The 24294-nt window shown below is 43.1% G+C and overlaps 1 protein-coding gene across 5 annotated transcripts in view; it reads left to right on the plus strand.

Moving 5' to 3' along the window:
* The window catches only part of LOC126424758 (1-phosphatidylinositol 4,5-bisphosphate phosphodiesterase), a 449937-nt gene that overhangs the window by 273714 nt on the left and 151929 nt on the right, over positions 1 to 24294 (plus strand). For all 5 annotated transcript variants that reach the window (XM_050087500.1, XM_050087498.1, XM_050087497.1 and 2 more), the window contains one exon: positions 6746 to 6805. In XM_050087500.1, the coding sequence (XP_049943457.1) occupies positions 6746 to 6805 (60 nt within the window). The remainder of the gene's footprint in view (positions 1 to 6745; positions 6806 to 24294) is intronic.

Below are 24294 nucleotides of genomic sequence, written 5' to 3' on the forward strand. Positions count from 1 at the left end.
GAAGCCGCGCGGGGGTCTTAGGCACCTTGCCACGGTTCGCGCGCCTCCCCCCTTGGGCATGGTGTGTGTGTTATTCTTAGCGTAAGTAAGTTTAAGTAGTGTGTACGCATTGGGAGCGATGACCTCAGCAGTTTGGTCCCATAGGACCTTACCATAAATTTCCAAAACTACTGGGGAAACACAGGAAATAGCGAGCGTTGGTCCTGGTCTACATGTAACGATTCCTCGTTAGTCTTGCATGATCATGCCAGATTTGTCAAATAAATTTGTTAATCTTGCATGAGCTGAATGAAGTTTGACAAAGTCGCGAAAGACTTATGGGCTCGAGCTTTGTGTACGCGCTAAACTGCCGACAATCTTATCGCCCAAACTTAGCTCTGCAGCCGATCTACTCTACGTGACACTAGAGAGGTTCCAACTGTCATTTTAGTGTTTGTAGGGGCGAAAGAAAGTGATAGACGTGCTACAGTGGATTTTCATGGAGTTCATAGAACTGTACCAAAGTTTTCCTTGCCTCTCGCAAATATACTCAAAGGATTGCAGCAACAGCGTCAAAAACTAGACATACACAACTTTGGTTAACGAACACAGAGGTGGATCGTGAAGCAACAGAACAGTGGGTCAGTAAAAAGATCAACCCATTTCGAACATTTACAGCAAAGAGCGTGCGAAATAAAAGCTAGAACTGAAGAATTTATAAACCTTCTTTGTGGTACTTTGATTAAAATAAACAAATGTCGTGTGACTAGGGCCTCCCATCGGGTAGACCGCTCGCCTGGTGCAAGTCTTTCGATTTGACGCCATTTCGGCGACTTGCGCGTCGATGGGGATGAGATGATAGTGATTAGGACAATACAACACCCAGTCCCTGAGCGGAGAAAATCTTTGACCCAGCCGGGAATCGAACATGGGCACTTAGTATTGACATTCTATCGTGCTGACCACTCAGCTACCGGGGGCGGAGGGTACTTTTATTTACTTTCGTTCTTGAGTCTCGAAAATCACGGTCAAACATAGAAGATTTCGAAAAGCAGTTAAGTAACAAAAATCATTTTTAATTTTCGTGATCACCAGCCGTTATTTATTGCGTTCCTCATGTAAATTTAGGCTATTCAAGGTCCTTGTAACTCCTGCCAGTCGCTAAAAGGCTTAATGTTGCATTGAGACTCTCATGGGGGCTGAGAGCCGACTTGTGACACTGTCTTCTTTTTCAATTTCTATGAGTACGAACGTTAACAGTTTATAGTACGTTTCTGTGACCGTACGTAAAAAAACTCCGCCAATCTTGTGGTCAGTGCCGTAATACACGGAGAAAATGCATATTGGAGAATGTCCCTCTCTTGAAAACAATCGAGGGATCATCATAAACGACGTGTAGACTTCGTTTCCTTCTTCACTTTAAGAGCACATAGCTCAACCGTTGACAGATCGTCGTTCTTCGTCCGTCACTGCTTCGGAACGACTGAGCACTTCAGCGCCCAAGAAACTGCTATAGGCATGCGTATTCAAATACAGAGATACGTAAACAGGCAGAACACGGCTCTGCGGTCGGCAACCACTATATAAGACAACAAGTGTGTGTCGCAGTTGTTAGATCGGTTAGTGCTGCTACAATGGCAGATTATCAAGATTTAAGTGTGTTTGAACGTGGTGTTATAGTCGGCGCACGAGTGATGGGACACAGCATCTCCGACGTAGCGATGAAGTGAGGATTTTCCCGTACGACCATCAATATAACATGAAACATCAAATCTGCGACTTCGCTAGCCGGAAAAAGATCCTGCAAGAACGGGACTAACAACGACTGAAGAGAAGAGAACCGTTGAACATGACAGAAGTACAACCCTTCCGCAGACTGCTGCGTATTTCAGTTCTGGACCATCAACAAGTGTCAGCGTGCAAACCATTCAACCAAATATCATCGAAGTGGGCTTTCGGAGCCGAAGAACCACCTGTATACCCTTGATGACTGTACGACATAAAGCTTTACGTCTCGCGTTGGCCCGACCATCAACACCGACATTGGACTGTTGATGACTGGAAACATGTTGCATGTCAGCAGGGGACTGTTCAAACTAATGGAGGCTCTAATGGTGTGGGGCGTGTGCACTTAAAGTGATTTGGACCCCTACTACGTCTAGATACGACACTGACTTGTGACACATACGTAAGCATCCTGTCTGATCACCTGCATCTGTTCATCTCCATTGTACATTCCGACGGACTTGGGCAATTCAAGCAGAACAATGCTACAGAGTGGTTCCAAGAAAACTCTTTCGAGTTTAAACACTTCTGCTGTCCACCAAACTCCCCAGACATGAACATTATTGTATTTTGGGATGCCTTGCAACGTGCTGTTCAGAAGAGATCCCCACTCCCTCGTATTCTTACGGATTTATGGACAGCTCTGCAGGATTCATGGTGTCAGTTCCCTCCAGCACTACTTCAGACAATAGTCGAGTCCATGCCACGTAGTGTTGTGGCACTTCTCCGTGCTCGCGGGGACGCTACACGATATTAGACAGGTGTACCAGTTTCTTTGGCTCCTCGGTGTATAAGACACGACAAAACGTTACGTGTAGACCAGGCTTGAGGTACAACTCTTGACGACGCTGAAGAGCCCCTATCGGCGGTGCGCGTAGAAACATAGTGGTGCCGACCCAGCTGTTTCGCACTGGCACGGCAACAGTATATTTCTGTGTCGGGGAAACACAGGTGCTTCCAGAGTGGTCCCTACCCTTGTGCTCCGGCGGTGGAGCACATGTCCGCTTCCAGGTTCGGTAGCGTGAGGAGGCTGAAAGCCCTCTCCCAGGACGGAAGTTACGAAGCTCATTAAGAGGTGGTCCTAGTTCAAAAAATTAAGGTCAGTTGTCCAGAGGAATGATTATCTTACTTGCTATTTAGTTTTCCCAATAATTTTTGTCTCAATTCCTTTTCTTTTTGTCTTGCCCTCGTTCATGGACAGTGGGTGTCAGACCGCCTGGCACGTTTGTAACCTTCAGTATTTATTGCCTACCATCCTTGGTACTGTTGATGGAATACAGCAACTCTACTGACGATGACGATGTGTCACTGTTGCTACCGCCCTGCCCGTCACGTTACACATGACATGAAATCACAGTTTGCGAGGAGCCTCTATACATTTTCTACAGTTTTTTCCTTTTCTTCTCCTACTTCTTCTTCTTCTTCTTCTTCTTCTACTTCTTTTACGGTGTCATTGGAACACTTTGGTGAGTCATTTTCTGGTCATCTTCTTCAACAGATTAAAAAAAAAAAAATGTTCAAATGTGCGTGAAATCTTATGGGACTTAACTGCTAAGTAAAAATAAAAATATGGCATTTTTTCTGGCAAGAGCAGCGGCAAATTGGGCGTCCACAGTGTAATAAGGTCTGAAGATGGGCAGGTAGCCGGAAACCGGTCACTGAAAATAAAAAATAGCGATCAAAGACTGAAATGCCATATTTTTAATTAAAGAACGATCGCGGAACTCCCATTAAGACAATGTCTAGTTTTGATTAACTGCTAAAGTCATCAGTCCCTAAGCTTACACACTACTTAACCTAAATTATCCTAAGGACAAACACGCACACCCATGCCCGAGGGAGGATTCGAACCTCCGCCGGGACCAGCTGCACAATAGATTTTCATTCCGAATTGCCCAGTATCCTTGATCTTTTTTGTCGTCCCTCATCTGTAAAGGCCCTTTTTAGCGTTTGTCTGATTTTGGTTTAATCTTGTTTTTATGTTTTCCAGTTTCTTTAAATTTTCTGTTTTGTTTTGCAAATCGCCCAGGGTTGATTCTGACTGTTTCATATACAGTGATTTCCCTTATCCATCCTACTTGTTGCTTCATGCTCCAAAGTTTCTCCATAATTTTTCTTGTTAATCTAGTTTCTGATCAAGAAGAGAGATCATTTTCTCCGTATAGTGCCTGTAGTGGGCTCTTTTGGGCTCCAGTTCGCTGCACACCATTTGGTACTCCCCGCCATTATCCATCTTTTTGATGTTTCTTATTTTCAATGTTTCAGTTATTCTTCTCTCTGCTTTTAGAATTTTATCGATTCTGTTTTTCTGGGTGACTTTCAAGAGAGTTTCGCTTGCGTATGTTACTTCTAGTTGGAAAACCGTCTTGTGATGTTTTAACTTAGTTCAGCTTGACAAATATTTTTTTATTGTATGTAGACCGTGTCAATTTTGAGCTTTTATTATTTTATTAGTTGCTTGCCATGCAGGTTTCTCGCCCGAGTTGTATGTTATAATTTCTCCTAGGTATTTAAATTTTTCACTATTTTTACTTTCTTATTTTTTACTGTTATGTTCATAATGGGAGGGAACCTCCATGGTATAAAGTCACTACAAAGAAATTTCTAAAGAAACAGAGATTACTGCATAATAGGTGTAAAACAAAGCAGAGGCCTATAGATAGGGACATGCTGAATGAAACGCGTTTGGCTGTAAAGAGAGCAATGCGTAATGCCTTCAGTGACTATCTAACAGAATATTGTTAAACGACATTTCACAAAATAATAAAAAAAAAAGAAATCTGGTGGTATGTAAAGGCTGGTAATGGGAACAAGGTTACTGTCCAGTCCCTAGCGAATGAGGCGGGAACTGAAATAGAGGGTAGGGAACTAGAAGCTGAAAGCTTAACTCCGTTTTCAAATGTTCCTTCACAAAAGAAAACCCAGAAGAATTGCTCCAATTTAATCCTCGTACCACTGAAAAGATGAATGAATGAAATAAGTGTTAGTGCCACTGGTGTTGAGAAACAGCTGAAACTTTAAAATTGAACAAATCTGCAGGCCCCGAAGGAATCCCTGTCAGATTCTATATTGAATTTGTGGCTGAGTGAGCCCCTCTTGTAATTTATCATAGACCCTCCCGAACAAAAAGCCGTGCTCAGTTCTTGGGAAAACGCACAGGTCACACCCGTCTGCAAGAAGGGTAGTGGAAGTGAGCCACAAAACTACCGTTCAATACCCTTGACATCCATTTGTTGTAGAATCTTATAACATATTCTGAAGTATCTTAATCAGAATGACCTCAATGCCGACCAGCATGGATTTCGAAAACATAGATCATGTGAAACCCAGTTCGAGGCAACCAAGTAGATGCAGTGTTTCTTGATTCCTGAAGAGTATGTGACTCAGTACCGCACGTGCGCTTAGTGTCAAGTGAAATTTGTGACTGGATTCGGACTTTTTTGGTAGGGAAGACACAGCATGTTATCCTGGATCCGGAGAGTCTTCGTCAGATGTAGAAATAACATCGGGTGTGTCTCAGGGAGACTATCGCTGTTCGTATTTTATATTAATGACACTGTAGGCAATGTTAACAGTAAAGTAAGGCTTTTTGCAGATGATGCAGTTATCTGCAATGAAGTACTATCTGAGAGAATGTGCATACATATGAAGTCAGACCTTGATAAGATTTCAACGTGGTGCGCAGATTGATGACTTGGTCTAAATGTTCAAAAATATATAACTTTGCACTTCACAGAACGAAAGAAACGTAGTATCCTATGACTATAATGTCAGTGGGTCACTGTTGGAATCGGCCAACTCATAGAAATACACTTTCAAGGGATATGAAATGAAATGATCACATAGTTTCAGTCCTGGGTAAAGCGGGTGGTACACTTCGGTTTATTGACAGAAAACTCGGGAATCGGTCTGCAAAGGAGGTTGCTTACATATCACTCGTGCGACCCATCCTAGAATATTGCCAAAAAGTGTCTGACCCGTACCAGAAAGGACTAACATAGGATATTGAACGTATACAGAGAAGAGCAGCACGAATGGTCACAGGTTTGTTTCATCCGTGGGAGTGTGTCAGAGACATACTAAAGGAACTGAACTGACAGACTCTTCAAGTCAGACATAAACTTTCCCGAGAAAGTCTATTAACGAAGTTTCAGGAACCGGATTTAAATGATTACTCTAGGGCTATACTACAACCCCCTAAGTATCGCTCACACGGCAATCGTGAGGATAAGATTAGAATAATTACTGCACGTACAGAGGCATTCAATCAATCATTCTTCCCGCCCTCCACAAGTGAGTGGAACAGGAAAAATCGTTAATAACAGCTACAATGATTCGTACCCTTTGTCATGCATCTCACGGTGGTTTGAAGAGTATAGATTTAAGCGTAGATATGTGGTTGATTACTACTAGTGGATCTGCTACCATTATTTCAGTCTTTTCGAATTATATCTGGAGTCTTATTTTTCGTGATATATTTCATAGGCTTATTATTTGATTGCTGCCTTCTTGAATGTTATTAGCGAGTAACTCTGTCATCTGCGAATCCCAAGCAATTAAGTTTGTTTGATCTTTCTTTCTTCCAATTCTCATGTTTTTAGGATTTTCTTTGTACCATTATCTTATTACGTACTCGAGCGCACAGTTGAAAAGTAAGAGCGATAAAACTATCTCACTGTTTCAACCCCTTTTATCGCAAATGACTCAGATATTTCTCCTCTGAATTTTACTTTAGATTTGGTGTTTGTTATTGTTAAGTTCATCATTTTTATTAATTTAGAATGGAGACCAAAATTCTTTAGTATGTTCATCATTGAAGATCTTTGGATACAATCATAAGCTTTCCTGAAGTCTACAAATGATATGACTTGTTGTTTTCGTCTTCTTTTCTAGTAATCCGTCACCAATTTCAAAGTGATTATCTGTTCTTGGCGGCTTTGTTTTATTTTATTTGTTAATTACTTTGTGTTCTCTTTTACAGGATGGTGACGTGATAGAGTTGTGTCAGGTCAGCGACATAAGAGCTGGGGGTGTTCCAAAGGTGAGTATCTTTCAAAATATTTTCAGTTATTTACGCAATAAAAAAAATTTCAGGATGTGCACAATGAATTGAGATGGGGTAGCAAGGAGTATTGTAATTATCTTTGTCTGCATTTGTAGTGTTATTTCGGGAAGTTGTACATACTCGGAGATCCCCCCCCAGAAAACCTGTACGGCTTGCCGTCGCAATGAAGGGACAATGTGGCGGGCTCTACCCTATAGACGCGACTTCCGAGCAAAGTCTCTGCGGCAGTAAGCCATCGGCACACGGACCGTGCTGTCGAACGTCGACGTTGAGCGTGCCGAGCTCAGCGTGCTGCTGAACGCTCAGGAACGATGCGACTTGTGCTTATGGTACGTGTGCCCCAACGTGGTATACGCGATCGCAACGCGTTTCAGCGATCGTTGTCGGTTGTACTTAGCTCGTAAACCAAACTGTTCATTTACGAAAAGGCCAGGCATAAAATTACTGTATTAGCTCTATTAAAACGTACTTTCCTCCCTTGTCCATCTGCTAGTCATGTTATTCTGTCTGTGTTTATATATATATATATATATATATATATATATATATATATATATATATATATATATACACACACACTGCTGGCCATTAAAATTGCTACACCACGAAGATGACGTGCTACAGACGCGAAATTTAACCGACAGGAAGAAGATGCTGTGATATGCAAATGATTAGCTTTTCAGAGCATTCACACAAGGTTGGCGCCGGTGCCGACACCTACAATGTGCTGACATGAGGAAATTTTCCCACCGATTTCTCATACACAAACAGCCGTTGCCTGGTGAAATGTTGTTGTGATGCCTCGGGTAAGGAGGAGAAATGCGTACCATCACGTTTCCGACTTTGATAAACGTCGGATTGTAGCCTATCGCGATTGCGGTTTATCGTATCGCGACACTGCTGCTCGCGTTGTTTGAGATCCAATGACTGTTAGCAGAATATGGAATCGGTGTTTTCAGGAGGGTAATACGGAACGCCGTGCTGGATCCCAACGGCCTCGTATCACTGCTACACCACGAAGATGACTGCTACAGACGCGAAATTTAACCGACAGCAAGAAGATGCTGTAATATGCAAATGATTAGCTTTTCAGAGCATTCACACAAGGTTGGCGCCGCTGCCGACACCTACAATGTGCTGACATGAGGAAATTTTCCCACCGATTTCTCATACACAAACAGCAGTTGACCGGCGTTGTCTGGTAAAACGTTGTTGTGATGCCTCGTGTAAGGAGGAGAAATGCGTACCATCACGTTTGCGACTTTGATAAACGTCGGATTGTAGCCTATCGCGATTGCGGTTTATCGTATCGCGACACTGCTGCTCGCGTTGTTTGAGATCCAATGACTGTTAGCAGAATATGGAATCGGTGTTTTCAGGAGGGTAATACGGAACGCCGTGCTGGATCCCAACGGCCTCGTATCACTGCTACACCACGAAGATGACTGCTACAGACGCGAAATTTAACCGACAGCAAGAAGATGCTGTAATATGCAAATGATTAGCTTTTCAGAGCATTCACACAAGGTTGGCGCCGCTGCCGACACCTACAATGTGCTGACATGAGGAAATTTTCCCACCGATTTCTCATACACAAACAGCAGTTGACCGGCGTTGTCTGGTAAAACGTTGTTGTGATGCCTCGTGTAAGGAGGAGAAATGCGTACCATCACGTTTGCGACTTTGATAAACGTCGGATTGTAGCCTATCGCGATTGCGGTTTATCGTATCGCGACACTGCTGCTCGCGTTGTTTGAGATCCAATGACTGTTAGCAGAATATGGAATCGGTGTTTTCAGGAGGGTAATACGGAACGCCGTGCTGGATCCCAACGGCCTCGTATCACTAGCAGTCGAGATGACACGCATCTTATCCGCATGACTGTAACGGATCGTGCAGCTACGTCTCGATCCCTGAGTCAACAGATTGGGACATTTGCAAGACAACAACAATCTGCACGAACAGCTCGACGACGTTTGCAGCAGCATGGATTATCAGCTCGGAGACCATGGCTGCGGTTACCCTTGACGGTGCATCACAGACAGGAGTGTCTGCGATGGTGTACTCAACGACGATCCTGGGTGCTCGAATGCCATAACATCATTTTTTCGGATGAATCCAGGCTCTGTTTACAGCATCATGATGCTAACATCCGTTTTTGGCGACATCGCGGTGAACGCACATTGGAAGCGTGTATTCGTCATTACCATACTAGCATATCACCCGGCGTGATGGTATGGGGTGCCATTGGTTACACGTGTCGGTCACCTCTTGTTCGCATTGACGTCATTTTGAACAGTGGACGTCACATTTCAGAAGTGTCACGACCCGTGGCTCTACCCTTCATTCGATCCCTGCGAAGCCCTACATTTCAGCAGAATAATGCACGACCGCATGTTGCAGGTCCTGTACGGGCCTTTCTGGATACAGAAAATGTTCGACTACTGCCCTGGGCAGCACATTCTCCAGATCTCTCACCAACTGAAAACGTCTTGTCAATAGTGGCCGAGCAACTGGCTCGTCACAGTACGCCAGTCACTACTCTTGGTTAACTGTGGCATCGTGTTGAAGCTGCATGGGCAGCTGTACCTGTACACGCCATCCAAGCTCTGTTTGACTCAATGCCCAGGCGTATCTAGGCCGTTATTACAGCCAGAGGTGGTTGTTCTGGGTACTGATTTCTCAGGATCTATGCACCCAAATTGCGTGAAAATGTAATCACATGTCAGTTCTAGTATAATATATTTGCCCAATAAATACCCGTTTACCATCTGCATTTCTTCTTGGTGTAGCAATTTTAATGGCCAATAGTATATATATATATATAAACTTTTGCAATTACACAGATGTGTCGCAAGGTAAGGGCGACATACGAAATAATGAACCTCCTTCAATGTAAACAATCTCTAGTCTGTGCTACTGTCCGCAGCTCGTGGCCTAGTAGATAGTGTTGCTGCCTCTGGAACACGGGGTCGCGGGTTCGATTCCCGGCCGCGTTGGGGATTTTCTCCGCCCGGGGACTGGGTGTTTGTGTTGTCGTCATCATTCCATTACAATTCGTGAAAGTGGCGAGATTGAACTATGTAAAGATTGGGAATTTGTACGGGTGCTGATAACCGTGCAGTTTAGCACCCCCACAAACCAATCATCGTCATCCTCATCATCATGAAAAATGAAAGGGCTCTAGGCACTATGGGACTCAACATCTGAGATCATCAGTCCCCTGGACTTAGAATTACTTAAACCTGACTAACCTAAGGACATCACACACATCCATGCCCGAGGCAGGATTCGAACCTACGACCGTAGCGTTGCGCGGTTCCAGACTGAAGAGCCTAGAACCGCTCGGCCACAGCGGCCGACCGCCGCCGCCGCCGCCGCCACCACCCACCACCACCACCGTCGTCGTCGTCTGTGCTACATTAGAGATTACAAGCGAAGTGAGTAGAGTTGACGCTGCTATAGAAGTTGCTAGTTTTGCACGTACTATTGCACTAAGGTGTCGCCAGTCGGTCGTGGCGCTTATGTCCTCTTCAGATAGGAGACGCTGATGTCGCGTTGTCGTGCTGGAGAGGAGTCAGTCAACGTGCGATTGGCTGACGTTTTCTCACAGGGATCTCTTCCCTGTCGTTCCCGACTAGCGTACCGGCGCTTGACTCTACGCCGTAACACCATGTACAGTTAACAAGGACATCTGCTTATGAAAGTTCCATTACAAATAGCCCGATACAAATTCACAATAGTTCTCCACATAAGATAAAAATTATTTCATAATTCTCACTTTTTAGTAATACCCTAAGGTCATTCTCACTTGGTCACTGTCCCTACTGCCGGCCGGAGTGGCCGTGCGGTTGTAGGCGCTTAGTCCGGAACCGCGCCAGTGCTACGGTCGCAGGTTCGAAGCCTGCCTCGGGCATGGATGTGTGTGATGTCCTTAGGCTAGTTAGGTTTAAGTAGTTCTAAGTTCTAGGGGACTGATGAGCACAGATGTTAAGTCCCATAGTGCTCAGAGCCATTTGAACCATTTTGAACTGTCCCTACTTAGTAGCAGAATCTCTACAATAAGTGAATTATAAAATTTGAAAGAAAAGAAAGGGCAAAATATCTTAGTGCAGGTAGTGTAAGGCAGAATACGGCGCTGTGGCAGGCAACGGCTGTATCAGACAAGTATCTGGCGCTGTTGTTAGATCGGTTACTGCTGCTACAATGACAGGTTATCAAGATTTAAGTGAGTTTGAACGTGGTGTTATAGTCGGCCCTCAAGCGATGGGACCCAGCATCTCCGAGGTAGCGATGAAGTAGAAATAATACCGTACGACCATTTGACGAATGTACCGCAAATATCAGGAATCGGATAAAACATCATAGCTCCGACATCAATGCGGCCGGAAAAAGACCCTGCAAGAACGAGACCAACGACGACTGAAGAGAATCGTTCGACGTGACAGAAGTGCAGCCCTTCCGCAAATTGCTGCAGATTTCAGTGCCAGGGCATCAACAGGTGTCAACGTGCGAACCATTCGAGACATCATCGATATGGGCTTTCGGAGGCGAAAGCCCAGTCGTGTTCTTCTGATGACTGCACGACACAAAGCTTTACGCCTCGCCTGGGCTAAGATCGCAAGTATCACAGACTGCAGCCATTCAATCTGGCGGGCCCTCGTTTGCGAGTAATTGACAAAAGGAAAATTTCGGAATTTTGTGTGACTCTTAATAACCTTAAAAAATTTACATTACATGATATGGTTGTGTGGTGTAATGGAAAGGATATGTTTCCTGTGTAGGTTCGAGTCTCCTAGGGTACATAAAGTTTTTTTTTTTAATTTAAATCCTTATCGAAATTACTTCAATCGTTGGCTACGAAGTCTTTCGCGACGTATTTCTTGAATAAAAATCTCTCGGTGTACATGCCGCGTCAATTCAGGATAAAACTCCAAGCTTTCGGCCACTACCTCCATGGTCGTCGTCAGGGCTAAAACTGACTGTCGTGAACTGTGTGTGTATATATATATATATATATATATATATATATATATATATATAGCCTGAAAATTATATATATAGCCTGAAAATAGCCTGCTTAACAAGCATAAGATTTTATTTGAAGAAACCAGAGTAATAGCCCACGCATTGAATTACTGGGACTCTGTGATCCGGGAATTGAATTTCAATCTCCCCCCCCCCCCTTCCCCCGAAGGGGGCAGGCTGGCAGCAGCTTAGTATGCCGCTCTTCAGCCTACACACTTTGTTAGAAAGATGAAGAGAATAAATAATAAAAACAGGCGATAAAATCGGAGACTTAAAGAGTAACATGGCGAAAAGAAATCGTGGAACTTAAAACAAAGGACAGAGGGATGATGACGCTAAGAAAATACATACGAAGCAGACAGGTAAAACAATAGACAGACAATTAAAAAAAACACGGCGACAGTCTGTTCACAAAAGACATACAATTCACACCCAGCGACAGCATGGTTTCTGTTCGCAACACGAGAAAGATGAACAACACTGAACAGTCACTGGAACACTGCACTAAAAAGGTGGCAGATGTGACATACCACAGCCGAGAGCAGGTGGGGGGGAAACTGGACAGATGATGGAAAATAAAAAAAGGGGGGGGGAGCCGGGAAAGGAGCTGATGGAGGATGAGGACCCATAAGAGGGGTGGGGAGCACTGGGCAGACGCGACAGGGAGTGGGGTAGGCAGAGGAGTGGAATACAAAAGGACTCGGGGGGGGGGGGGGAGAAGGGAGGTAGGGAGAGGTTTAGTGGGGAGAAAACAGGATGGAAGGGGGGGAAGAGGGAGCCCAGGGAAAGGACAGAGGAAAGGAGGGGGAGTGAGGATCAGAGTTGATAGTAGGGATAAAAGGAGGGAGAGAGGGCATCATCCGGGAGGGGGAGTTGATGGAAGCCACCTTGGGAAAGGAGATGTAGGGTGTAGAGATGGAGGGTAGGGGGGGCACAATGGCGAAGACGTGGCAGGGGGGTGGGGATGGGAGAGGAGAGGAGCAACCAGGAGGTGAGGGGGTTCAAGACGGCGGGAGGTGTAGAGGATGCGGATATGTTCGAGGAATCGGAGCAGATGGGGGAAAGGAATGAGATCATAGAGGATCTGCGTGGGGGACGGGAGGCGTATACGGAAGGCGAGGCGGAGTGCATGACGCTCAAGGATCTGCAGGGACTTATAGAATGTGGGGGGGGGGGGGGGGTGTCGTGAACTAGCGAGGTTCCCACTTTTATATGCCAAGGACGGCTTCTGACTGGCTGGAATACGTCATAGCAACAGCGATATGGCGCTTAGTGAAGTGGTGACCTCCACTTCCATAGATGTAGTTTCTATCCTGCGTTGCTCACAGCGCCATCCCTTGAATCAGGAGGTAAAGTGCGGGAAGTTTTTCTCTGCGATTTTTCTTTATCCAGTGCACTCTTCCAAGTGTTGCTAAGTGCATAGCCGTTCTCTCTGTTAAAGTTATTATCGCCAAGTCTAATTTCGACTGCTTCCCGGATCGCAGAGTCCCAGTAATTCGATGCGTGGGCTATTACTCTGGTTTCTTCAAATAAAATCTTATGCTTGTTAAGCGGGCTGTGTTCAGCCACCGCTGATTTTTCCAAATACCTGTATTTTAGGTAGCGCTGGTGCTCGGTGCAGCGGTCGGCAATGGTTCTTACAGACTGGCCCACGTAATTCTTGCCGCATTCGCAAGGAATAGTATAAATTCCCGGCACTCTTAAGCCAAGACTATCTTTGACTGATCTCAACATTTCCTTAATTTTCCTAGGTGGTCGGAAAACTAGTTTTATTCCTTGCCTCTTCAGGACTCTGGCTATCTTGCTCGTTGTAGCACCGCAAAAAGGAAGCCGCGCTGTGTGTTGGTCCTCTTCTTGTATATGGCTGGCATCGTGTCTTACTTTCTTGGACAATACTGATTTAATTTCACCGGCAGAATAACCATTCCTCTTGAAAACAGTCGTCAAATGGTTAATCTCGGGACCAAGGTGGTCCTTGTCGGAAATGGTCCTGGCTCTGTGTGCTAAAGTATTCAGCATAGCTCTCTTCTGAGACGGATGATGGAAGCTATGGCTATGCAGATATAAATCTGTATGGTTTGGCTTCCTGTATTTTTATTCAGTTAATTAGTTTAAATCTAATTTTTTTATTTCTGTTCCTTTGTCACAATATTTTAATCATTATATGAGCTTTTTCATTTGTAAATGACCGGAGCACATATAATTATATTTATCCATTACAATATTCAAATACTTACCCGCCAGGTTATCTGAGGGCGCTAATGCGCTCCTTCCTGGACTCTGGTAGGCGCGCTGAACACGAATCGAACCCCCCGCCCCGGCGGATTAGACGAGGGCTGGTGTGCCGGCCAGCCTGGATGTGGTTTTTAGGCGGTTTTCCACATCCCAGTAGGTGGACACTGGGCTGGTCCCCATGTCCCGTCTCAGACGACTCGCAGACATTCGAAAACGTTCGCACTACTTCATGGCTTACACTAGACGCAGACGCTGGAATACACTCATTCCGTCCTGGGGGGGTACGGGGTGGCGACAGGAAGGGCACCTGGCCACCCTCCGACACTTAACATCGACAAATTCATAGTAACAAGGCCGACCCCGCCTTGAAGTGGGACAAAGGCCCACGAAAACGATGATGATGATGATATTCATATATTTGAAAATCTTGATCTATCAGTTAAAAAACAAACGACGAAATAATCTGTTTATATTTATGCAGTGGTGTGAAAAATGTATTTTTGCTACCAGATGAGCAATTTTTTTGCATGGTAATCGCCATACAAACATTGAAAATATAACGTAAATATCTATTGCACTACGGACAAAATAACGCAGATGAAAATTTAAGTGAAAGACGGGTTTATAAGTGGAGATGGTAAGTTCCTATGGGACCAAACTGCTGAGGTCATCGGTCCCTAGGCTTACACACTACTTAATCTAACTTATGCTAAGGACGACAACACACACACACACACACACACACACACACACACACACACACACACACACACACACACACACACACACACACGCGCGCCCGAAAGAGAACTCGAACCTCCGGCGGGAGGAACCGCGCGAACTGTGGCAAGGAGTCATCAGACCGCGCGGCAGTTTGTAAGTAAAACGAAATAACGAAATTCAAGCAAAATTGGAAGTAGATATTATGAACGCAATAATGTGGACGAAAGAGAGGATGATGAAACAAAAGAAATTATATCGAAATTAATACATAAGATTAATTTAAAATACATGAAAAAAGATTTCAAGCGTAGAATGATAGGAAGAAAAGTAAGGGTAAATGAAGAAGTTAATATTATAGTAAAAATTATGTGATAAAGGGATGGAATTGAAAAATTGCATTCAAACCAGTTAATTAATAAAAATGACGATCGAAGTAATTTCGTTAACGATTTAAAAATAAAAATAATTTGTATGTCTTGCGAACCAATAACCGTCTGGATGTGAAGCTGTTGTCCTATCGACTACACCACACAACAAATTAAACAACGAGCCTTTTTTTTAACGCTATTGTGTGTCACACAACATTCCGAATGAATGGCTGGAGTGTTTAGTACCTTGGACCTTAACGTACATCACCGTATGGATGGTTTCAGAAAGTCGATCGCACCGCTGGGGACATCTCCTTGTTAGTGAGGTTTCTTCGTTTAGTAAGCCCTGGTACGTCCAACGCACATGTACAAAGTAAATCGGAGAAATGCATGACAGTCTCACTCGCCAAAAGGCCGACTGCTCTGATTTGGTAGGACGACGGCGTGAGCAGAGGACGCGGTCTTGCCGAGCGATAACGTGTGGCTGTCTGTTGCATATTTACGCATCCATTGGGTAACTAGCTTAACGCTGAACGAGTTCACCGTTTCAATGAAACTGCGAGCGTTAGGTGCACTAGTGATAAGACGCCGAAGCAACTCGCATCGGCTGAGCGCATTGAAGCGCAGTGGCTAGCGACTTTACTGGTTCACGCTGGGACGGCAGCGCGACAGCACAGATACGATTGTCTGTCGTGTCGTCCAGCGCAGTATGCTGAGGTGATCACTCATCGCAACTTGGGTCGTTCGATACACCACGATGGAAATTTCAAGACATCCGATGTGCCTAAAAACATTATCTTATTTAAACGAAGGAAAGTTACATCCGTCTCTTAAGTTAGTTTCTGAGCAAAACTTCTACTTTTCGCGTAAAAAAATTAAAAAACTGCTGTTTTGGGGTCCGCGTGCTTACTCCGCTATGTAGTCTTTCTCGGCGATTTTGAGGAAACTATTGTGTAAAGAAAATTATTTTTTTTTCGCATCTTATAGTCTTATATTACAGGTTATCATTTCGCTGTTGCCCATAGCTATTGTGATGCTTCACAAATAAACAAACCGCTGGGCACACTTTTAAAATATTGCAGTGGAGAATGTAGTTACTGGCCATTCTACGTTTAGTGGGTTTTAGGTGATGCATTGCTGCCTCCCAGATGTAGCTGACATACTGAAATTGTTTTAACCCTGGAATGAGAGCCATAACTCTTTCCAGTCTCGAGCAAGCACGTGACATACGAAGGTGTGCGGAAAAGTAATACCTCCGAATTTGCTGTACGACAAGAGTAGAGAATTTTTTAAAATTTTCCCATCTAGCAGTACGCCAAGAGAAGGGCCACTGTGATAATGAATTAGCAGTTCAGTGACGGGCAGTTAAAAATAACTCATTGGAATCGCTTAAGTTTTTTGCTTCTTGGTCTCTGCTGTGGCGGCCCATTCGCATGGTGATACGTGGGCTGGAAACTGCGAATAGTTATAGTAGTGGATGGCGGGATCCACATCGAGGTTCGGTGGAGGATACGACTGTGGTGGGGAGCTGAGCGGCTCGGGAGCAAAAAATCGCCAGGTGCAAACTAGGGTTGCCAGATACTCAGTTTTTTCCGGATTTATCCCTTTCTTTTTCTTCAAATTATGATACTCCGTTTTTTCTTTTCCTGGAGTCCCTACTGATTCTTTTTTATTTTTTTTAAGTTCACCTTCATGCACACCCACTTTCCAGAATTTCATAAGAACTTTAAACGCTAGGGAATCATAACGTTATTGTTTTCATGGATATATGTATAATAAATGTTCATGGTGGTTACAGATATCAGATGGTAAAACTTAACAACCACTCACTGCTTGAGAATAAATGCATAGCGACTAGCGTCAGACTAGAGCCTGTGCGCTTAGAGCAGGCGTTTTGCCGTTATTTGGCTTGAGACCTTTCGGTACAAGTTGATAGGATTCGTGACTACAACTATTATTTGCAACTGCTGACAACCATAGCGATCTAACGGTTATTGTATTACAAATTTTTTATTTATCGTATTTCTTACTACACCGAAGTACCACGTATTAACATAAACATCCCTATGATGCACTTTTGGGAAACGTTATGTCCTAGTGTCATTTCTACCGTAGAAGTTGATCGGTTATGTGGGGTAGGCGTTGAGAGCAGTGTAGGAGAGGAGAGCAGGGGAGAAGAGAGGAGAGACTCATAGCAACAATCACTATCCCTTCCTTTTCGCACGTTCGTGTGCAGGGCTAGGCGTACAGAAGGCAGCGGCCGGAAAACTCTTGTTGCTTGGGCTATTATGACTATTAAGCGTTATAGGCAGTACTACCATTTCTGTTCACGTGTAGACAGAGCTAGATGCATTTCCGATTCACTGTTTTTCTTGAGAGACAAACCGCTAAGTACACATTCTCTTATTTTCACCATCAGAAATTAAATAATGCAATTGACGTGCCAGTGTAGAGAGATGCCTGTTGTAATTAGTTTTAGAACGAGTGAAGGTGAAACTGAAAATTCGCCCAAGACACTCCCAGAGAAAAAACTGAAATCTAAACAAAGTCAAATTTATCTGAAGAGTTGGGAAATTATGTTTTCTTGGGTTAAACCAGGACCGAACGAATATCGGCCATTTCGTGTTTTATGCATAAAGGATTTTAGCATTTCTCACGGCGGACAAAACGACATGCGCGAGCACGTAGACTGTAAGGGACATGCATTAACCCCTTCGCGTTCCGTAAGGAATATAGATCCATATAAATGTATTTCTTTACAGCGTTTAAGGAATAGGTGTTACCACTTCCGTATGCTCGTGGCATCCGCTGCACCAGCTGCAGTTTCTGTTTGTTGTGAAATATAGCCTTCAGGACCGTGGGAAACTTACAGGGTGATTCACGAAGATATGAAAATATTTTAATATGTTATTCTACAAGTGAAACTAGAGAAAAAGGTTCATATAAACATACGTCCGCAAATGTTTAGTTACGGAGTTAACGGCTAATAAAAGATTTTGCCTGGAATTAGCAACTTCGCAAAACTGTACGAGGTTAAAGTAAAGCACGGTGTTTGGCTTGAAGAGGATCCACTGAAAACGGTTCGTAACAGCAACGGAAAAATCTAGAAACTCTTGAACTTCACAGTGATCCTTACTGTCAGTACAACGTAGTAACTGCCTTTGTGTAAGATCACTGAGTTTTTGTCAGCCTGTATTCAGGTCGTGCTCTTGAGCCCACAGACTGGTTCGATGCAGCTCCCGACGCTATTGTGTCCTGTGCGAACCTCTTCACCTCTCCAGCCTATAGCCACTTGAACCTGCGTATTGTTTTCATTCCTCGGTCCCCCCGCCCCCTCCACCTCTACAATTTTCACCTCCGATACTTCCCTCTGTTACCATAGTTATCATTTCTCGATTCTTCAGGATGAGTCATATCAACCAATCCCTTCTTGTAGTCGATTGTGCAATAAATTTATTTTGCCTCAGATTCGATTCAGTACTTGCTCATTGTTAATGGCTCTAATGATCCAGTTTTCAACGGTGTCGTCTAGTACCACATTTCAGAAACTTTTGTCCATCGCTAAACTGTTTAACACACACATTTCTCAACCATCGAGGAGTAGCTCAACTGATGCACGTACTTATGTATGTAGGACGTGCAAGTGCGTACACTGTCTCATCTAGTGTTCCGATACTTACGATTTCCTTAAATAATTCGATGGCCGTTTCCAGTTGTGGGCCGGACCCGCTACTCGATTCAGATCTGGCATGCTAATCATTCTTCTTCACCTGGCAGTTATGTGTGGAGCTGTGAGGCAGTTCTCCACCTAACGTCACCAGATCAACAAATACTTGGACTTCAGTTCAAAATGGTTCAAATGGTTCTAAGCACTATGGGACTTAACATCTGAGGTCATCAGTCCCCTGGACTTAGAACTACTTAAACCTAACTATCCTACGGACATCACACATCATGCATACAATCACGGAATTGGGTTGAATATAGGAACCACCACATCTGTAAACACCCCCCTCCCCCTCCGTCGACGTCCAGTAGTTTAGTCAACTTCAAGAAATTCGCAAATTAATGAACATGGTTTCTTGCATGAAACTTCCTGACAAACTAAAACTGTGTGCCAGACCGGATTCCCAGGTTCGAGTCCTGGTCTAGCACACATTTTTATTTTGTCAGTAAGATTCAAATCAGCGCAGACTCCAGTGTAGGATGAAAATTTGTTCTAGATCCTTGCTGCATGTACTTGCCGAATTCGTCATTTTGCGGAAGTTTTTCTCAAACTATTAGAAGTTGTGTGTGTTCAGTACCGATGCGACACTTCCAGTAACGAAAATGAGAATGGCACAAAGATTGCCACTGGGACCCTTAAACACACATAATTGGCACTACCAGTCAAGGAAGTGCGACATGAGTTTACCAATCAATTTGTTTCACCAGAAGGGAAAGCAGAATGGCAGTACAGACGTCTTTAAATTTTAGCTGATTTTGTAATGTTACCGCAAAATGGTTCAAATGGCTCTGAGCACTATGCGACCTAACTTCTGAGGTCATCAGTCGCCTAGAACTTAGAACCAATTAAACCTAACTATCCTAAGGACATCACACACATCCATGCCCGAGGCAGGATTCGAACCTGCGACCGTAGCAGCAGCGCGGTTCCAGACTGAAGCGCCTAGAACCTCTCCGCCACAACGGCCGGCTGGACTTCAGTCCCGCGTGTATATTCGTCAGCACCATAAACAACATTTCACACTGGCATTTTGCAGGACGCCAGATTTGTATTACAACTGACAGAGCAGACAATGTTTCCTATTTGACACATGGTCACCCAAGATTCAAATCAACAAATTTGATATCTGCTACGGCGAGTGAAAAAGCGAGAGAGAGAGAGAGAGAGAGAGAGAGAGAGAGAGAGAGAGAGAGAGAGAGTGAGAGAGAGAGAGAGAGAGAGAGAGAGAGAGAGAGAGAGGGGGGGGGGTTTGCTTGTGTGTGATAAATCCTTTCCCTCGAAAATTTCCTTGCTTCATACATCTTTTGTGTTACCACACGTGTCACTGATATCATTCGTACGGAGACTGCAGTACACGCGAGATGCCTTGTTGCTTGCACCGCCCTGAGTGGAATGCTTAAGTTGTGAATTATATTCTCCAATCTGCAGTCTTATAGTTGTCCCCTGCGCAGGGAAACTGCACACAAGTCACGAATCCATCTTGAGGCTGCAATAAATTGTGAATGAGAGACTGATAAATTTTGAATTGGTCTGGTTAAACTGGATGCTAATCGCATTTTATTAGTGGAATATGAAGAACTGCATTGATATAGTCCAGTTTATGTATCACAAACAGTTTCCATTCTTCACTTCACAGAGAATAAACAAAATAACGAACTGCATTACGGTATATTAATAATTTTTACTTATGGACCGTCTGACAGCAACTGAATAAAACACAATTTTAGTGTCATACGCGTTTCGCCTTTATTTTCTGCAAGGCATCATCAGTGGCCTGGAATATGTACATATGTTAGCTATTTTATTTACATTTTTGTCACTGTGCCTATAGGTTATAAACAGTTCTGGTGGTTGGTATTTCCTATTAAGTAGTAATGTTTTGAACTGTACTTACGGTTGCGTGGACAATTTCCTACATATTACGCTCCTGATGAGTGTAACTATTGAAGTCTCTGTGGTCTTTTCGTGTATGCATTTGTGTGTGTGTGTGTGTGTGTGTGTGTCCAGATGATGTGGGGAAGAGTTTTCTTTTTTTATTATTATTTTTTGTTTTATGTTATCATTTCCTTTACTAAGTGTAGTAGGGAGCCTGTGCTGATGTGTGTGTGTTCATTTATCACATGTTTGTTTTCTGCTATGGCTTTCTGGATGTGGAAGTTTTCTTGCATTTGTATGTTTGTCATGGTTACTTATTCTCATTATTTTCATTTCTTGTTCCATGTTTGTAGGATGATGGTTGTAGTGTTTTAAATGCTCTGCAAATGTGGAATGGTTTGTTTCATACTTCCAACATCTGATATCTTCTTTGTATCTTGTTTGAAAATTCCTGCATGTCATGCCTATGTATACTGCATCACAACTTTGACATTCAAGTTTATATATTCCTGATTGTTGGAATTTGTCTCTCTTGGTAGCTGGCTGGCTTAGGTGTGATTGAAGGGTTTGCCCAGGCTTATATGCTATTTTGAAGCCCTGTCTCTTTAGGATGTTTGCAACTCTGTGTGTTAGTTTATGTGTGTAGGTCATGGTGTACCATCTGGTTCTTTTCTGTGTGGTGTTGTCATTGTGTGTGTTTGTTGAGAGTGTTTGTAAGTTTTCAGCTTGTGAGTTCTTTTGTATTGTGGAACTGTTGTGTTTGTTTTTTATTTGTGTTTTTATTTTTTGATTGGGCTTGTGTACCACATGTGTGTCATACCCGTTGTTCCTAGCTATTTGTATGATTGTACTCATTTCTTGTTCATAGTTTCTCTTGCTGAGTGGGATTCTGTTTAATCTATGTAACATGTGTCTTAGTGCTGCAAGTTTCTGGCTGTGGGGGTGGTTGGATGTGGAATGTATTATTGTGTCTGTGGCTGTTGGTTTTCTAAAGATGTTAAATGTATGTTTACCATTTTCTTTTTTAATTGTAATGTCAAGAAAAGACGGTCCATAAGTAAAAATTATTAATATACCGTAATATTACACGCAACTGGGGAAGACAGGACTATAAAAGTTGAAGATGTCAACGAACTGCATATTTGCACAATTGGAATCAAACTAGTTCTCAGCTACATGTCCAAAACCCAGAGTTTGCTAACTCTTAACATGTCGGTCCTCCGAGACTGCCCACCCAGCTCTGATCTGACAGCCGAACCATCACGCCCGCCATTCAAGTTAGGCGCTACCATCTTCGAAGTGCTTCGGATAGCTTTTCGTTTAGCAATTGATTATTATTCTACTGGTAATTAACGCTTTTGGATAAAGGAGGGACAGACTGCTATTGAGAGATGCTTTTATATTAAACGCAAGTTAATTCACTTTTTAGCTTTTCTAATGTTAATAACAGAAGTTTACTTATGTCTAGATGAAGTGACGTCCATAAAACATGGTGGAACGTAATTTCTTTTATTTACTGCGTTGTTGATATGTGCTTACCATCTGTAGAAATTTCGTGTTATTTTTGACAGTTGTGAAATGACTGATCGTTCCATTGATTCATTGTGCTATTAGTAAATAATCTCTTAGGTAGTCAGAGACAGGCGCTTCAGTCTGGAACCGCGTGACTGCTACGGTCGCAGGTTCGAATCCTGACTCGGGCATGGATGTGTGTGATGTCCTTAGGTTAGTTAGGTTTAAGTAGTTCTAAGTTCTTGGGGACTGATGACCTCAGATGTTAAGTCTCATAGTGCTCAGAGCCATTTCAACGAAGTCAGAGATATTTTTCATTACGTAGATGTGCGATCTTAACCCATTAAGTGCCATGGTCTCCATTTGGGGATTTCTCTTTGTAACGGAAATTTTGCTATTTACCATTTCCCATTGTTGTCCAGACCTTTGTCGTGCGCTTGCATTGAAGTTTCATAAGTTGTTGTTAAACGAGTAAGTTGTACACTTATATTTCTGTGAAGAAGCTACGTTTTTCAGTGTTAAGAGAGCGCACATTTCAAAACCGTGTAAGTTACATTATTATGTAAATAACTTCCAGTATCTGTGTATAGGCTTGTTCTGTAGTGATTTTAGAAGATGTCTATCGATCATTTATTTCAAAGACCTGTTTCATTTCTGCATGACACCTGACTGACCTTCCATGGCAGTTTCCGCATAAAACTTTATTTTGTTTTTATTTGGTCCTCAGGCACAACGTGTCACTATGAAGCACTAGGGAAACTGAAGAAATTGTAAATGATTCGAACGTCATGGCTTCTTTTGGTGATGATTGTGATGTGAATGTGACCATTGACATTGTCGAGCTCCCTCCAGATCTTGTAGGTGAGATGTCTCACTGTGAACATATCGACGAAAATGTTTTTGAAAATACTGTTCCAACTGATGTGCCAGGTTCCTTGGAAATTCATGCTAATGGAGAATACGAAAATGAGGGAAATGCAGGCCAACGAAAGAAAAAAGTGAAAGCTTTTATCACTTCTAACTGGACAACAGAAGATGTGACTTACTCTAAAACCTATCTTGATACAGCAGAAATTGAACAGCGAAAATCCAGTTTGGTAGCAGCACTAAAAGGAAAATCCGCTGTTGAGTGCTTTGAAGAATTTTTTTGACGAACAGATACTGAACTTGATTGTTAGTGAAAATGTCCGATATGCTACACAGAACAATAACAGCTATGAGTATTCCAATGGATACATAAAAAAGTTCATAGGTATACTACTCTTTACTGGATACCACATTCTTCCTCAGGAAGAGCTATATTGGAATGAAGATGACTTTGATATAAGGTGTGTATGACAGTGTGAGAGTCGCAACAGATATCTTGAAGTAAAGCGCCACCTGCATTTCAATGATACACACATCTGACCACAATCCCACCTGATGAAAGGGATAAACTTTCTAAAACTCGTCCGTTGACGGATTTACTTAACAATAATTTCAAGTTTTTTTCCGACAGCCTGAGCATTGATGAGCAAATGGTATGATATTATGGACACCATTACCTAAAACAGTTCATTCGCGGGATACCAGTGAGATTTGGATTCAAACAGCGGGCCCTGTGCTGTTCTCAAAGCGGTTTCTGTTACCATATGTCGGTCTATGAAGAAAAATCGAAGGATACAAGTGACGTTTCAGTTCTGGAACTTGGTGTATCATTTGTGTTAAATATGACTTCTTTTCTGCAGACACCTGAACTTCACAAAATATATTTTGATAACTTTTTCACGAGCTTCCGTTGGATGAAAGAGCTCTCAGAAATGAGAGTAAAGGCAACTGGAACTTTCCCATATGAAGCAAATGAATAACTGTCCAATAGAACCTGAGAACAGCATTAAGAAGAAACGAAGATGAGTGTATGACTATAGATTTGACAAGAATACTGAGGTAATGGCGGTAATGTATAAGGATAACAGCTGTGTAAAGCTTTTTTCAAACCATGAGACAGTGCATCCAGT

This window comes from Schistocerca serialis, chromosome 10 (genome assembly GCF_023864345.2).
Source record: "Schistocerca serialis cubense isolate TAMUIC-IGC-003099 chromosome 10, iqSchSeri2.2, whole genome shotgun sequence".
Classification (NCBI taxonomy): Eukaryota; Metazoa; Arthropoda; class Insecta; order Orthoptera; family Acrididae; genus Schistocerca; species Schistocerca serialis.